General features: G+C 29.5%; 2 protein-coding genes and 1 pseudogene across 2 annotated transcripts; 2 read left to right on the top strand and 1 right to left on the bottom strand.

Moving 5' to 3' along the window:
• Nucleotides 1-673: 673 nt before the first annotated feature.
• On the bottom strand, nucleotides 674-2,448 carry LOC149059713 (uncharacterized). Its single transcript, XM_089217062.1, has 3 exons — nucleotides 1,662-2,448; nucleotides 868-1,094; nucleotides 674-801 (listed from the first exon to the last, which is right to left on the bottom strand). Exons 1-2 carry the CDS (start codon nucleotides 2,410-2,412, stop codon nucleotides 1,078-1,080), a joined length of 768 nt encoding a protein of 255 aa, XP_089073188.1. The 5' UTR covers nucleotides 2,413-2,448; the 3' UTR covers nucleotides 674-801; nucleotides 868-1,077.
• Nucleotides 2,449-9,100: 6,652 nt separating this feature from the next.
• Nucleotides 9,101-10,678, top strand: LOC149059714 (uncharacterized). Its single transcript, XM_089225719.1, has 3 exons — nucleotides 9,101-9,917; nucleotides 10,296-10,588; nucleotides 10,669-10,678. Exons 1-3 carry the CDS (start codon nucleotides 9,108-9,110, stop codon nucleotides 10,676-10,678), a joined length of 1,113 nt encoding a protein of 370 aa, XP_089081845.1. The 5' UTR covers nucleotides 9,101-9,107.
• Nucleotides 10,679-11,048: 370 nt separating this feature from the next.
• On the top strand, nucleotides 11,049-15,988 carry LOC149059715 (uncharacterized; annotated as a pseudogene).
• Nucleotides 15,989-18,115: the final 2,127 nt, after the last annotated feature.

Below are 18,115 nucleotides of genomic sequence, written 5' to 3' on the forward strand. Positions count from 1 at the left end.
CTTACAGATTTATCAAAGTTAATTATATAATGTATTGTATTAATATTAATCTAATTTTTATGGTATTACTTTCATCAATCAAAAAATTTGACTCTTCTGGTATCGTGATTTGAGGAATTAGTTGTTTTGTTGATCCAGTATCAGATGATTGTACATTAACTGTTGATGCAAATAACTTTATTTTATACCTTTTATATTAAAATATATTTAATAATAGAGTAACATTACATGAATTCGAAGAGGCAGTATTTTCAGCTATATCATCTACTTTTTCTGAAGAAATAACTTCTGAATCAGACTCTATAAATATAAAATAATAATAAAATAGTAGTAGTATGATTTAAAAATAAATATAGAGGTATTCAAAAAGAATAATAATTTTTAAAAGTTTGACAATGGTCATTAGACTAATTAGGATTGATAAACAATAATATTATACAATATAGTGAAGAATAATATGGTAAATTATATATAATTACATCATATTATAATTGTTTATCAGTACCATGTCTATTGACTGTTGCCCAACTTTTTAAACACCCTGTGTATGCTTTATAATATAATATTTACTTTGATCAATTGAAAACGTAGGAGGCGATAATAAGGTTAACACTGGTTCTTCAATTTCTTTATTAATAATTTGACTCTTGTATTTTTTATGTTTTTTTATGGGCGAAGTTTCAGGTGTATAAATACGTTTCACCATTCTTTTTCTTGGCACTAGTAGTTCATCGGATTCTGAATTTGAAGAATCGCATTCTGACCATATTTTTTATGCTTTTCTTGATTGGCTTTCTTTACCTAAAATAATAAAAAAATTAATTAAAGATAATAATAATTATAATAATAATAATTTTACTGTCTTACGATAAGGTCCTCCAACTTTTGTGATATCATACAACTTTCCATCTCTTTTATTTGGTTTAGTACACTGAATTATCATTTTTTGTACTTGTGCTGGAGTAAAATAGTGTGAATCATGACCATCCGATTTTATAAATGGAAACCAACAACTTTTATCATTTATAATCCATGTACATGGCACATTTTGGACTTCATTTGTATCATTAAATACAACTACAAACCAAGATGACCTATAATAATAAAATAAAAATTACTAACCTAAATAAAATAAGAATGTTAGTCAGCAGCCAACTTGTGTGCAGAGACGTTAGCTTCAACCTATATCTTGTCTCGAGCACCACAGTCTAGGTAGACTTTATATTAAATTATTTATAAAATTATAGGTTTTTAAAATCATTCATTAAAAATATGTGCCTTATAAATACCATAAAAAAAAAAAAAAAAAAAAAATAATAATAATTAAGAAACTGTTAATTATTATTGCAAATGCAGCAATGGCACAATAATTTTAGTTGTGCAATCTGGCATTGGCAAACTCATCAATTTTCCCTTGACTTCAGAAAGTTTCCAAGACTGTATGTGACTCAATTGAGAAGCAGCATATATATGTAATAATTTTGAAGAACAAGGACTATCAAAGTAATTGTTAAGCTTCTCATATTTTCTTCCAATAATGAGAATATCATTTTCTAACTTTGAAGTTGCAATATTTTCTACTATTACAATATCACCATTAACCATTTTCACACAATTATCACAACTATTTAGTTTAACAGCAAATTCTTTAGTCCTCCAACCTGTGTATTGTGGATCACTAGCATCATCGGTCATTGGTTTATTTTTTGACTTTGATTGTACATTTATAGGCCCTAAAGTGATTGATCTTGGTATAGTACTGCAGGATAATATTCGTTCTTCAGCATAGCGTTGAACAATCTGTTGTAATGGTTTTGCTCCACTCCTGACTTTTGCTTTTAATGGTTGCATGTAATTTTCAAACTTGAAGGCTGAAAAGTTATCAAGAGGTCCAAAGTGTTTAACGTCATCAGCTAAATGAAGTATAACATGTACATTGTGCGACATAAATGATTTTCCATATATATTAGGGAATAATGCCACAAAATGGTGAATTAAAGATCCAGCAAAATCCACATATTCATTAGAAATATGTGCAGTAGAAAGAATTCTCATTGCTACACATAATAACATAAAATGTTCATAGACTTGTTTGCTTAAAATTCCATTAAATACAACCATGCCAGTATAAAGAAGGACTTGCCTTAGTTCTACAGCTTTCCACCGACTTGCATCTCTAAATGCATGTTTTCGACTATTTTCATTTAAGTTTCTTTGAAAATCTTCTGTGATAAATTGACTTAAATTATTTATTCTTTTATTCAATACAGATAACAAATTATTTGGTAGGGTCTGACTATGAAATTTAAAATTCCCATTCCAAAACATTAACAATTTTTTCATCACACCGATACAAACACAGTGCATATAGTCAAATGGAATATCATTAATTATGTTAAATTTAGGAATCATAGAAAAAGAAGTTTCACCACGATGAAATTCACTGTCTTCATATGATATAAATGCATCATGGGTTCTAATAGGAGAGTATAACTCAGGAAAATAGACACGGTGATCACTTTTATCATACATTCCAACCGTGTGACACCTTAAACAAGAATTTTTTCCAGTGTGACCTTTAACATTTAAAACATACGACTTGGCTGGAGTATCACATATTAATCCCTTTAACAAGACTTTAATTAACTTATTTTCAAAAACAAAACCATCTTTAACAAGGGAGCTCAACTCATTAACAAAATCTTGTAAAAATTCATTTGAATTTTCTGGTTTAATTTTTCCAAAATAAGCTCCTATAATGAAAATATGTGGCTTTTGAGACTCTAAGTTTGAAAAACAGCCTAGAATTGGCCAAAGCTCACTAGGTGGATTTTTTGTCAGTGGTAAACCATCAATACCTACCATCAAAAATAAAGTATTAGGAATATTTTCATAATATTTAATTAAATGTTCAATTTCTCGACCAATGGAAAAATGATGGTATACTCCATATTTAATTTCTTTAACTATAGCAGTTGGAGGTGTTTTTAATAATGTACGTGCATCTTTTGGTAAATGATTTAACTGTGGGAATTTTTTTAAATTTTTCAAAAGGTCATTTAATGCTAAATGAGAAATATTATTTCGTATAGCCCATAAGGCAATTTCCAACTCTAAACTAGAATTTAAATTTTCAGAGAATATGTCTTCATCAGTATCTGAACTATTATTGCTATGATTATTAATATCCGTATTTGAAAAATTTTCACTAATATTAAAACTATTATCAGAAAGTAATTCATTTTCTATGCTAATCTGTTCATTTAAAATTGGTGGATTATTTAAATGTACACTTCTTGAGGTAGTTGCAGTTAAATAATTATCAGGTTCAATTGAAGAAGGAAATGGTAATGTAGTATGACTTAATGGTTCATCACTTTCACTATTATCGTTACTTGATGGAAATAAATAAGAAGCTTCAAGAGCTGCTCTTATTCTTTGTCTATAACGAGTAGCTTTAGACCTATTAAAAAAAAAAAAAAAAAATACTAAAGACTAAAAATGGTTGGATAAAACTGCAGTATAAAGTATCTAGAATGTAAAACATATTAAATAGAAATGTATTGTTATAGGCCAAATCTTACACAACAAAATAAACAGAATGTCATGAAAAAAGACAATTTTGTCAATTTTGTGAAGACCTAGGTTAAAATACAATTTTCTGTGCATTACTGTGCATTTATTTAAAGTTTTATTTGAAGTCAATTAATAAACACTACTACCTCATCAATGAGTAGTAATTCATTTGAATCACCCATCTTACATAATTCTGCAGAGAGTTGATAATATCAATGTGAAACACAACAGCGAACAGCTAGTTATATTAAATAAACAAATTAAATGTTTTCTATAATCTATGTAATACCATAAAATCAACATCATAAGTTAAAAAGAAAAATATTGTGAACACCGCCATAACATATCTATAGTTAAATATATTGTCTAACTTGGATACCAACTAAGAAGCTGGTACACATTTGTGTGCTGTTTAAAAATGTTATACGAGTTAAACGCTCGCTATGCAATAACCCTAATAGGCCTAATAGTATAGGTATTAAGGTATACGCATTGATTATTAAATCAAAGGTAGATTAACATTATAATATTAAAATTAGTATAATTAACAATACAATTAATGTACTCATGCTATATTATACTTACATATTGCACTATTGCAGTAGATACTAGATTTGCAGTCGAATGTCTTATGTCTGGTGAATTTAAATTTAATAGTTTAACTCAAGGTTTAACTTTACTATAAACGAATAAAACATAAAACACGCGCAATATCATCGCACTCAAATTTAAATATTTTAAATTACAACACTTCTGTTTTAGGTTATGCTGTGACGATCAAAATTACATAATAATACAACACATGACAGAGAAATATAAATACCACATTATGAAATAATAAACGATGATAAAACACCACAGTGATATATATATTTATACAACGATCAGTATAATAATATTATACTAGTCTGCGCAGTGCGCATGCGCATTCAAATAATAAGCTCCGTTCAGAGTCAGAAACACTGACCCTAAACCGTGTATATTAAGTTTTAAATAACCGTGTTCACAAACATTCTGTGAACCTACCAACGGTGTAAAAACACGTTGACTGAACCATCAAATTGCCATCGGTGCATTTGCACTTTCACATCACCGTTCAGTGTCGGTAAAACTGACCATAAACCACAGTTAAATTTTTAATTTAAAAACTACACCAAAACACAGTTCACACACCGTGTTTGAACCGTTGAAAATTCACAGTTTAAAGAAACCGACACTGAACAATGTAAATGCTACTCGGGTTATAATTATTGTTGGACCTAACATAAATGAAATTTCGCAATATTTTGTTCTTGTTGATGGAACGTATTATGTGTTAAACTCAATAATAGATTCTGTCGATTGTTGTTTTAAAGTTATTCACTCTTTAAACCTTCAGTATCCGATTGAATGTTTGCTTATTTGGACTTTCATTCAAAAGGTTAGGTAACAGTGTACCTGGATTTGTATCAAAGGTACCAAGTATCAGTCTAAAATGGTTCTTACACTTGACATTGATGAAAATAATTTACCCAAATTTGGTATAATAGATGATATTTATCTTTGTAACAATAAAGTTATAGTGTTTCAATGTTTATCAGTAAAAACCATTATTTTTTATGAACATTATTTTTCTTTTGAAATTAAACATGAGAATAGTTTAGTATTTGTTTATCATCATATGTTGTATTCACATATTCCCAACAATATAAGTGTTATGCCCAATGGGTGTACATATGTGACTCTAAGAAGTAGCATCTAGAGTTATTTTATGAATTATAATTCTATATTATTTAGAAAATAAAATAATAAAAAATGTATAAGTAATTAAAAAAAATATTATTTTTTTATAACGAAAGTCATAGTAACAATTTTTTTTATTTTGTATATAATATGTAAATTGTTTCATTTTCAATAATTTTATAGCATTTATATACTTGTATTATTAATAATATTACCTCTATACATTAATTACTTTGTTTATATTAACAGTATATTTATATTTCTTACAATTGTTCTTTTTGCAGTTGTATTTTATTATGTGTACATAAATACAATTTGTTTACTAGGTATATATTATAATGTTATAAAATATAATTACACATATAGAATATTAATTGTACATTTAGGTAATATTTATAATATTTTTATAAATGTATATTGTAGGTATCTATGATATAAGTAACTATCAAACTTTTTAATGTGTGAATTATTTTGTTTTACTTATAAATTGTTTACCTGTAGTCTGTACCTAATAATATGAATTGTTAAAAATTTAAAATACACAATAAATAATGTATTATATTTTAATTATATGGGTTATTAGTTAATTGGTAACATATAGGTAGGTACTAATGATGCAATAAGTAAGTATAGGTAGTAGGTACTATACATTTTCTATAAATTATAAAGTCGCACAAATCAAATTCAGTATCATTAGCAAAACAAATTGTAAAATTAACATTCAGGTACAAATTAACTCAACCCAATAGTATGTTACATTTACCTAAAAATGTATGCTACAGTTATTAAGATACTGTTAATTACACAAAATTATATTGTTATTTGTGCAAAAGTAATTATGACTTTCAACAAAGAAAATTGTTCTAATAATCCAACAACTTAGCAAAAGCTACATATAATTTTGTTTACAGTTACAATGTGTATGGTAAAATCTATCAAACTGAATGACTATCTACAACAGAAAAGTTATGTTATCATTACCATAGTTGGTTTACATAAAATATGTTGTTACTATTACAAAACATAGTGTTGTCACGGACGCAACCAAAATTTTTGGTGATGTCTACCATATTCTGGTTATCATTACTATATATTTTTTTCCGTGCATGTTTTTTTCTTAATCAATTATAGTGTTATGCAACATACAAATGGCCTTTACAATATGGTCTGCATTTTTTTCTGTAGTTTCAATTGCCTTTAAAAGAATGCGAAATTTCAAAGACATAATACCAAATGCACATTCTATAGTCATTCGAGCTCTGGAAACCCTATAATTATAATATGCTTTTTCATTTTTTTGAGACTGTCTTCTCGGAAAAGGGCGCATCAAATATTTTGTCAATGGAAAAGCTTCATCGGCAATAAAAACAAAAGGAGTTAAAATATTTGAATTAAGCAATTTTGTTTCATTTGGAAGTTTCAAAGAACCATTTTCAATACGTCTATAAAAATTCGAATTACTCATAACGCTACCATCACTATCTTTGCCATACGCTCCAACATCTATCATTAAAAATCTGTAATTTGCGTCAGCTATTGCCATCAAAACAATTGAAAAATACTGCTTATAATTAAAGTACATACTTCCAAAGTTTTTAGGACATCTATACTAGCCACGCAGTTAGGAAAGTCCCATTTTTCATAAAATTCTATTGCAGTCTTTTTAAATAAATTAGTATTTGGAGTAGGCATATGTTTACTTTTTAGCGTTATCCAAATAGCTTTACATATTTCAATAACAATTGTTGATACAGCGCTTTTCGATATTCTGAATGAAAATGCAAGTTGTCTGAACGCCATTCCTGTTGCTAGGTACCTATAAATAGGGTGGTTAAATATAATATAATATAATTATAATATTTTAAACTACAAAATAATTTCCAAATATTCGTATTTTGACGAATATCGTCAATAATTTTTCAAACACTTATAAAGAAAAATGTTTGCCAATGTATTAAGATCATTTTTGAAGCACACATAGTTTAACGAATGTTAACTTATGAGCTGCCCGGTTATTGCACGAAGTCCTATATAATTTCATTCTTTATTATATCATTAAACCATCATTAACTAAAATTGGTTATTAATCAGTATTAAAATTAAAAACCAAATAATATATTTTATTTGTATTACCATTTCTTACGTTATTATAAATGTGTTTGTAGAAGATGACGCTAAAAAAAAATGGAAGAACCTTAGATACGTTTTTGAGGGAAACAAAAAAAGTAAAAAAAGCCGATCTGGAGATGCACAAGAATCTGCTGAAATATATACAGGGAAATGGATTTATTATAAATCTATGTTATTCTTAAAAGATACAACGACGCCTAGAGACACAGAAGGAAATGTTTCCGAAGAAGACCAGTCAGAAGTCGAAGAAAATAATGAACATATGCAAAGTCCCACAAGTCCTTCTTTTGTAGCTGACACCGAAACAGATGATGTCAGTGTTCCAAGTGTTTCGTCAGTATTGGCTTCTAATATTTCAAATGAATCAGATGTTTTAGCTTCAGCTACACAAGAAGTTTCTTCAAAAAAAAGTAGGAAAAAGCAGGATATTTTATTATAATTAGATACTTAACTTATGAGGTATTTATTAATAATGAAAATAATGTTTTGGATTTTCAAAAACAAATAACTGTAGATAGGTACTTGAAAACTTTTCACAATTATACATTTATTCGTATAGTATTGTTTAAATACAAGAAAAAAAATTCAAAATAATCGTCGTAACACTATGGTTCTACACAGTACCTATATTAACTATATAAGTTGACAACTGATCGAAATACCTAGTATGAATATATCATATGAAAATTAAATAAATATAATTCATGCAATTTTTTGCGGATAATTATTCCAATCTTTCACAAGTATTACCTACTATATATATATATATATATATATATACACACTATATTAATTAATATAAATATACACCATAGGGTGTAATAATAATAATATTGTTATTCCTATATCTATACTATTATATAAAATTGTAAGGGTTTTTCTTAGACCGCGCTAACCGAGAAAACTACTGAACCGATTTGGTTGAAATTTTTTTTGGCTGAAACCCGACACTCCGCTGAAGGTTATAGTAACACTTTTGTCAATAAAAAAAAAGTATAAAGTTCATACAAAATCAAAAACAGAATCAAAGTAGTGGCGCCCTCTTTCAGCCAAAAAATATACTAAATATTTTTAGTTGTTACGGTTCTATAGGTTTGTATATTATAATATTACTAGCCGACCCGGCCACGCGTTGCTGTGGCTAAAGTTTTTGTAATATTACATTATAGTAAACAATCTAAGAGAACATCAGTCACTGGCATCAGCACACTGGCATAATTTGTACTTAGTTTTTTTACCTTTTTTTCTTACCCAAATTTTGAGTAAGTGGCCAATTCATTATCATGCCGAGAGCGCAAAGAGCACGCATTAGCAGAAGAACTGCCAATGCATCTCGAATGTATAACAGAAGGCAACAAAATAACACACCAGAACGTTCTCAAACACGTGCTCAGGAGCAACGTAACGCTTTGAGTATGAAATCAGCGTTTAATTATCAATCCGAGATTGATTATTTAAATATTAAAGCGCTTCAAATTGGACGAATGACTATATTATGTCCTAAGTGCCATGCAAAAAAATGGAAAGATGAAACCCATGGACTTTGCTGCGCCGACGGTAAAGTTGTTTTACACCAATTTGAGGATCTTCCAGACCTAATTAAAAGTTTAATTGATAATTCTCACCCTCTATCGAAACATTTCTTTGATAATTCTAGACGGTATAACACTCTGTTTCAAATGACATCGTTTGGAGCAAACGAAATAAGTGAAGGGAACTTCATGCCCTCTTTTAAAATTCAGGGTCAAGTGCATCATTTAATAGGTAGTTTATTACCCGAAATTGGAAATAATGCTAAATTTTTACAAATATATTTTATGTCAGAGTCGGATCAAATATCTATTCGAACAAATATGATTCCAAATATGAAAAGAGGTCTCATTGAATCATTGCAAACAGTTTTGCGTGAAAATAATCACCTCATACAGAGCTTTAGATCTAATCTGGAGTCGAGGTCTTTTGATGAGTTGCAAAACTTTAAGTTAATTATTCATGCTGACAGAGTTCCTCAAGATGAACACAGAGGTCAATATAATGCACCTACCATCGATGAAGTAGCTGTATTATTAGTTAATGAAGATAAAGGTCCCAGAGATATAGTTCTGCACGGTCGGAGTGGACAATTGAGTCGAGTTTCCGAATTGAATAGATCTTATGATGCACTGCAATATCCATTGATGTATACTAGAGGCGAAGACGGTTATCACATTAATATATTACAGGAAAATAACCAAAATCGAACCAAAACTGTATCCTGCATGCAATTTTATTCTTATAGGTTTATGGTTAGAGAAACAAGTCTAAATCATCTACATTATTACAAAACATTATTCAGCCAATTCGCCGTAGATATGATGGCAAAATTGATTTCTGAAAGACTACACTTTATTCGTAACCATCAAAAACAACTACGTGCGGATGATTATGTTCACCTCCGAGATGCTGTTAACAATGATGCAAATATTAATGCTAATAACGTTGGGCAACAAGTAATTCTTCCTTCCTCTTTTACTGGCTCCCCACGTTACACGCATGAAAAAAATCAGGATGCCATGACTTATGTTCGTAAATTTGGCCGTCCAGATTTATTTATTACTTTTACATGCAACCCGGAATGGCCGGAAATAAAAAATGAATTATTTCATGATCAAAAGTCGTTTGATAGACACGATATAATCTCTAGAGTTTTTCATCTCAAACTAAAAAAGTTTATGCATGTATTAAAAAATAAATATATTTTCGGAGATGTAAATTGTTATGTTTACAGTGTTGAATGGCAAAAACGAGGTTTGCCACACTGCCACATTTTTTTGTGGTTACAAACGAAAATTCAGCCAGATGAAATTGATAAAATTATTTCTGCCGAGATACCAAACAAAGACAGAGATCCTATACTTTATGAAATAGTTTGCAAGAATATGATTCATGGCCCATGCGGCGAGTTAAATATTAGATCGCCATGTATGAATATTGGAAAATGTAGTAAGAAATACCCTCACAAATTGGTCAAGGATACTCAAACTGGAGATGATGGTTATCCGACTTACCGACGGAGATCACCAGATGATGGAGGTTATACTGCAATATTAAAAGTTCGTGGTAAAACAGAAATCGTGGTTGACAACCGTTGGGTTGTACCGTATTGTCCAGTGCTATCTAGGTGCTTTAATGCGCATATTAACGTAGAATACTGTCATACGGTTAAAGCGATAAAATACATATGTAAATATATTAATAAAGGATCAGATAGAGCTACTTTTTCTGTTAATCGTGAAAACGATGAGATTACAAATTTTTTGAATGGTCGATACATATGTACTTCTGAAGCGTTTTGGAGAATTTTCAATTTTGAAATCCATGATAGAGATCCGACAGTTCAGCACTTGGCTGTTCATCTAGAAAATGGACAGCGTGTTTTCTTTAATGATAATAATCTTCATCAAGTTATTGAAAATCCAAGAAAAACGACACTAACTGCATTTTTTGAACTGTGTTCACATGATGATTTTGCGAAAACACTGTTCTATCATGAAGTTCCTTTTTATTACACCTGGGATAATAGCAGAGGCTGGTTAAAGAGAAGACGGGGAAAAGATGTTCCAGGTTGGCCAGGAATAAAAATGGACACTGCCATTGGTAGAATTTACACGATTCACCCAAATCAAAGTGAGTGCTTCCATTTAAGATTGTTACTAAATTATGTACAAGGTCCTACTTCATTTGAAAGCTTGAAGGCCTTTGATGGAGTCATTCACGCGACTTTTAAAGCTTCCTGTTTTGCTCTTGGGCTTTTAGAAAATGACGAGCAATGGAAAAATACTCTAGCGGAGGCAACTCTTTCAGAAAGTCCTTCAAAATTAAGAGAATTATTCGCAATAATCATAGTTTTCTGCCAACCGTCTGAACCTCAATCTTTGTGGGAACAGTTCAGAAATGATTTTTGTGAAGATATTCTTCTTACAGAGCGCACTCGATTAAATGACTTGCAATTTACTTTTTCTGATGAAATATTTAATAAAGGTTTGATTGAAATAGAAGATAAAGTTGTTTTTCTGTCTGAAAAATATTTAACTGAATTTGGAATGAACTCACCTGTTCGAAATGAAAATGCATCTGATCCTTTTGAATTCTCAATTTTGCGTTCTTACGATAATAACCGATTACAAGAATTTGTAGAAATCAATTTACCAAAATTAGTAAATGATCAAAAATATGCTTTTAATGTTATTACAGAAAGCGTAATGAATCATCAAGGAAGAGTTTTTTTTTTTAGATGCTCCGGGTGGTACAGGAAAAACATTCCTAATTAATTTGTTGTTGGCTCAAATTAGATCCTCAGGTAAAGTTGCATTAGCAGTAGCTTCATCTGGTATAGCAGCAACTCTCCTTAGTGGCGGCAGAACTGCTCACTCGACTTTCAAGTTACCGTTAAATGTATTATTTGATACAGAATACGTTTGTCCGATTCGTAAAAATGGCCCTCATGGAAAAATTCTTCAAAAAACCTCATTCGTTGTGTGGGATGAGTGTACAATGAGTCACAGATCACATATCGAAGCAATTGATCGAACATTAAAAGATCTTAGGTGTAATAATAAGTTTATGGGTGGCATAACATTCGTTTTCGCTGGTGATTTCCGTCAAACCTTACCAGTAATCCCTAAAGGTACTCGAGCTGATGTCGTTAATGCTTGCTTAAAATCTTCCCATATATGGAACTATGTTGAAAAACTTTATTTGCGAACAAACATGAGAGTTTATTTATGCGGAGGGGACGATATTTTTCCAGCACAGTTGTTGAAAATTGGAAATGGAACTTTAGAAAATGAAAATGGTTACATTTCTGTCAATCACACGATTGGACGGGTGGTCAATAACGTGTTAGAGTTGATTTCTACAGTTTATCCAGATCTTTTTAATCTGTCCAATAAATCAGATCAGTGGTTATGTGAAAGAGCTATAATCTCTCCAAGAAATGTAACAGCAGAAGAAATTAATGATATCATCCTTCTAAAATTCGATGGACACTCACGTGAATATCTATCTATTGATACAGTTACATCAACAGATGATGCTATTCATTATCCACAAGAATTTCTCAATTCTCTTTCTCCTTCGGGATTTCCTCCTCATAAACTAAAATTAAAAATTGGTGCTCCAATTACATTATTACGTAATCTTCAACCACCGAACTTATGTAACGGTACAAGATTACAAATAAAATCGTTGCGAAATAATATTATAGAAGCCGTAATTCTTACAGGGCCAGCGAAAGGAGAAATTGCATTTATTCCAAGAATTCCCATGATTCCCTCTGACTTGCTGTTTTCTTTCAAACGGCTTCAATTCCCGGTTAAAGTTTCTTTTGCCATTACCATAAACAAAGCACAAGGTCAAACATTCAAGTACGTTGGCGTAGATCTTCGTACAGAGTGCTTTTCACATGGGCAATTATACGTGGCATTTTCTCGAACTGGAGACCCGAATCATCTTATGATTTTAATTTCAACAGGAAATATAACAAAAAACATCATATACTCAGAAGTCTTATAAAATTCATATTTTAATTCTTTTTTTTTCTTTAATAAATTTTAATAAATCTTTAATAAATTTTCTTTAATAAATCTTTATCAACCATAAATCATTTCTTTTTTATCAGTATTTATTTTTATCATTTATAACCCTAGAAACCGTTTTTTATATTTACTAGCCGATCACAATAAACAATAATATTTGAATAAAAAATTCTACATATCATGGTCCGAAGGCAAAATAAACAACCAATCACGGGCGAAGCTGTGACGGGTCGGCTATTATGTATAAAAATATACTGATAGCATCATCAGATGAAATTAATTTAACACACAATATGAACTATGGACCATAAAAGAGAATTTTTAACGGGCTACGAAGTGCACGGGTTCAGCTAGTTATATTATATATTATTGTGACAGGTATGTAGTTTCACTAAAATAAAATATTTTCTTATATACATATATTATATGTACCTATATCTACTATACAAGAGGTCTTCAGTTTCCTTTTAGAATCGTATACCGTACAACAATAATGTTTTAATTATTATGACTTGAAATTCATTTATAAGTAATTTCATAGAAATAATATACTTTTATTTAAAAAAAAATGTATTTCAGAATCGTCTAATATTAATAATACAACAGAAGAGATTGTAAGCTGTTCTTATAAACCTGAAATTCAGTTTATCGATGACGAAGAAAATGCAATTGTGGAATCAGATACAGATTGTTCGGATGAAGAACTACCTTTTCGTCATCATGCTGAGGTAGATACAGATTCTGTAGAAACTAAATTAGCATTATGGAGCATTAAACATAATATAACACATGCTGCAACTTTCAATTTATTAAAAATTATTCAGTCTAGTTACGACCCTTCCCTTTCGGGTGATGCTAGAACTTTGTTAAAAACTAAAATTTCAGGTTTAAAAATTCCATTTAAAGAAATAGCACCTGGGCAATACTACCATTTTGGTGTGCGCAATGGTATTATACAAAATTATAATATTGATGACACCATGGATGTAATTAAATTAGTTGTTGGAATCGATGGTCTTCCATTAACTAAAAGCTCAAAAAGCACTTTTTGGCCAATTTTATGCTATATAAGACCCTATTATAATAATGTATTTCCGATTGGGCTATATTGGGGAAATGAAAAACCAAATAACAGCAATGATTTTTTAGACGATTTTTTTAAAGAAATAAGAAATTTAATATCAAATGGAATTAAAATATTAAATAAGTCTGGTGTATTATGTGAAAAAAAAGTAGTTTTAGATGTTTTTGCATGTGATGTTCATGCAAAATCGTTTGTGTTGAAAACTAAAGGTCACGCCGGATACTTTTATTGTTCTCGCTGTATGGTTGAAGGAGATTCTAAAAACCATAGAATATGTTTTCCAGATTTGAATTGTATAAAAAGAACACATGAAAATTTCATTTCAAGAGAAAATGAGGAACACTATACCAATTGCTCTACTCTTTCTATTTTAAGAGGACGTGATACCCGCATGTGTTGTCTCTGTCTTACAAGTGCATTATATAGTAAATTTTACGTTCAGCAGAACACGTGTAGCTCCGTTTGCTTAGAAATTAGAGTGTATTGACCTCTTATAAAATTTAAAGGTATGATTGTTATCTAGTCAACCTCATATGCTTTTTAATATATTTAAATTTTAAAGGAAGTTATGAGTATTTTAAGATGCACAAAAAATTCACAATTTTAAAATACTCATAACTCGCTTTGAATTTGATGTAAAATAAAAAGCATAAGAGGTTGTCTAGATAATAATCTTACCTTTAAATTTTATAAGAGGTCAGTTCACTCTAATTTTTAAGTTAACGGAGCTACACGTGTTCTGCTGAGCGAAAAATGTACCATGTTACGCATTTGTAAGACGGAGACAACACATGCGGGTATCACGTCCTCTTAACTGAAATTCCTGGAATAGATATAATTAAATCATTTTCCCTAGATTATATGCACCTAGTTTGTCTAGGTGTAACAAGAAAATTAATTAATCTATGGTTAAAAGGACCATTGACTAACAGAATCGGTAACAGAAATAGCACTACTCTTAGTTTTTTTATTATTATCGTTTAAAAAGTATATGCCTAAAGACTTCCAGCGGAAACCACGAGGTGTTGACGAAGTAAATAGGTGGAAAGCAACCGAATTTCGGACATTTTTATTGTACTTTGGTCCTGTTGTCTTAAAAAACATTATAAACAAACGATGTTACAACAATTTTCTTTGTTTGCATGTCAGTATGACATTATTATTGACTCCTAATGTAATGAGTGACCGTTACTAAATTTTTTGTCAAAAAATTTTAGAATATTTTATTAAAAATTTTGGTGACATATATGGCACTGAACATATTTCACATAATATTCATGCACTTCAACATATTTGCGATGACTACAAACATTTCGGTCCGTTGGATAATTGCAGTTGTTTTCCGTTTGAAAACCATATGTCAACATTAAAAAAGTATATAAGAAAAAGTCATCAGCCTCTTCAGCAAGCTGTTAAGAGATATACTGAATATAATGAATATGGAAAACCCGTTGAAAAATCAGGAAATAAGATTTATTTTACTTTAAAAAATATTCACTTTAGTAATAATGAGCCTGTTACAACTACATTATCAAAAACATATACTAATTATAAACAATATAAGACACTTCAATTAAAAAATACGGAAATTTGTATTAACGAAAAGGATTGTTTTGTACAAAACACTGAAAAACATATAATAAAAGTTGTAAATATTATTGAAACAACAGATGGCGAAGTGATTTTAATTGGGTTCCGATTTGATAAATTTGAGACATCACTCTACTACAGACCTTTTTCTAGTTGTGATCTTGGCATATTTTTAATCAAAAATAATTTGAATTCTGATTTGGTCCAGTGTCCGATTTCAAATATTCTATGTAAATGTATTATCCTTAAGATAAATGATGAGCAATCAGTAGCTTTGCCAATTTTACACACATTTAAAGAATCTGAATAGGTAATCAAATATATTTATATCATAATAAGATTATAATATATAGTGGCTAGGTATACGATGTATTTTTAAATTTAAATATATAATTCTTAATTATAAGTGATATATTATTTGTTTCCTGTATATTATATAGTTGTAAATATATATTTATAACTTTATAAGCAAAAAAATGTAATTCATTTAGTTTAGTAGTTTAGTTAAATAATAATAATGAATAAAACCTACAATATTATGAAGTTAAAGGGATTAAAAATGTACAATATGTTATTATGTTAATAATTAATTAAACTGTAGAATATTTTATTTGACTATATATTTTGGTCTTTGACTAAACTATCTCTATATATTTTAAGAATAAACCGTACTCCGCTGCATATCCCTTTGACACTTTGATACTTTTACGTATAAAGTTAATACGTATATAACTATATAAGTATGTAAATACATTTATAGGTACATATAGCCATATATGTACGGATAAAATTACTAAAAAATTAAGAAGGATTGCATTTTCATACGAGTACGTCATGTACAATAGTAGGTACCAGGGCCGGATTAAGATATTTTGCGCCCCGGGGCAAACCTACCTAAAATTAAGAACTAATTTTTATAAACATAACATTGTGTTACTATAATTTGGCATTTATTAAATAATATTATAAATATATTGAAATAATATGTTAACAATCTTTTTAATATTAATATATACCTGAACAATACATTTATTAAAATAACAAATAACAAATTTGTAGTATGATTTAATTTAATTTTAGTTTATTTATTAAAATGATATATAAAATACTTATTTATAATATTTTATAAAAACGCTTTTCTTGATTTCTGTTTAGCGAATTGGTCAATACATTCATCCCATGACATAGATTCAAGTAAAACATTTTCAATATTAAGAATAGCAAATGAATTTAATTTTTCTTTTGAAAGAGTAGATCGCAAATAGCTCTTGACCCTTTTTAAGGCCGAAAACGATCTTTCGCCGGAACAGTTAGATATAGGTAGAGTATAATACAATCTTAATGCAATTTCAGTATTAGGAAATAAACTATCCAACTTTTTATATCTCAGAATTGTCAATAAATTTTGTGTATTTGGTTTATCTTTGTTCGATTCATCTGATATATCAATAGAAATGTTAGAAATTGTAGTAGGAGTAGAAGTGATATTGACATTGATCATAGGTAATGGAGGTTGAAGAGGTTTAATTAGAAAAAAATTATCCAATTTTTGTGTTTTTTTTAAAATTTCACTCTCGCGCTCTTCTTTTTCAAGTCTTATTTTCTTGAAAGCACTACCACTTAGTTTTTTCGCCATGGTATTAATATATTTTAAATATTATATTTTATATCGAATAAAAAAATACTAGTAAAATAAATAAAATATAGGAAAGAAAATCAATATGTTAGTACGAACGGTTGACAAAATAGCAGTATAAAATAACAAAACTATGACATCGATCGACTTAATATTATTGTCTGCGCTCGACGAAACGAATGAAATGATTGTGGTCGAGATACGAACGAATTTAATCGTTCACTCGTACTGCGTTATCGCGTAAGCGGTAAGATGGATAATTCAATAATTTATAATCTATTTTTATACGTTTGAATAATTGGTCGCAGTTGTCGGTGGAAATGTTATCTATATTATATAGACGTTAAATAATTATTATTATTACCTGGACACTGTGACTTGTTATTACTTGTAATTCAGATATCGGTAAATTTGTGGAAACGCTTATGTGAGTTTGCGCGCCGTGTACACTGTCGTAATCGCTAATAGTTTTTTCACTCTAAATCTACAATATTTCAAAACTTTGCGCCTTTAAAATCTTGCGCCCGGGGGCAGATGCCCCCTCTGCCCCCCTTTAATCCGGCCCTGGTAGGTACATATTATTTTATTTACCAACGTACAAGGTACATCGAGATATTGAACTAATGCATATTTTGTAAATTATTATAGTATAATATTATGATGCGTTTATTGTTTATTCTTTAGTTCTTTATACATATATTGTTTACTACGCTCACAAAATTTAAATAGTAGCGCGATCGTGTGGCGGGACTGCGTACGTTGTCCCACTATCAGCTTGTGATAGTGTATCTGTTCTCAGGC

This window comes from Diuraphis noxia, unplaced genomic scaffold, assembly GCF_037042655.1.
Source record: "Diuraphis noxia isolate RWA-SAM2 unplaced genomic scaffold, SU_Dnox_SAM2 contig0001, whole genome shotgun sequence".
Lineage (NCBI taxonomy): Eukaryota > Metazoa > Arthropoda > Insecta > Hemiptera > Aphididae > Diuraphis > Diuraphis noxia.

Bases quoted from the DNA above. Each gene is read 5' to 3' on its own strand.
- LOC149059714 (XM_089225719.1), top strand. From the start codon at position 9,108: ATGACATCGTTTGGAGCAAACGAAATAAGTGAAGGGAACTTCATGCCC. The intron at 9,918-10,295 runs GTAATTCTTCCT...ATTTCTGCCGAG, and splicing joins CTAATAACGTTGGGCAACAA to ATACCAAACAAAGACAGAGA.
- LOC149059713 (XM_089217062.1), bottom strand. From the start codon at position 2,412: ATGATTCCTAAATTTAACATAATTAATGATATTCCATTTGACTATATG.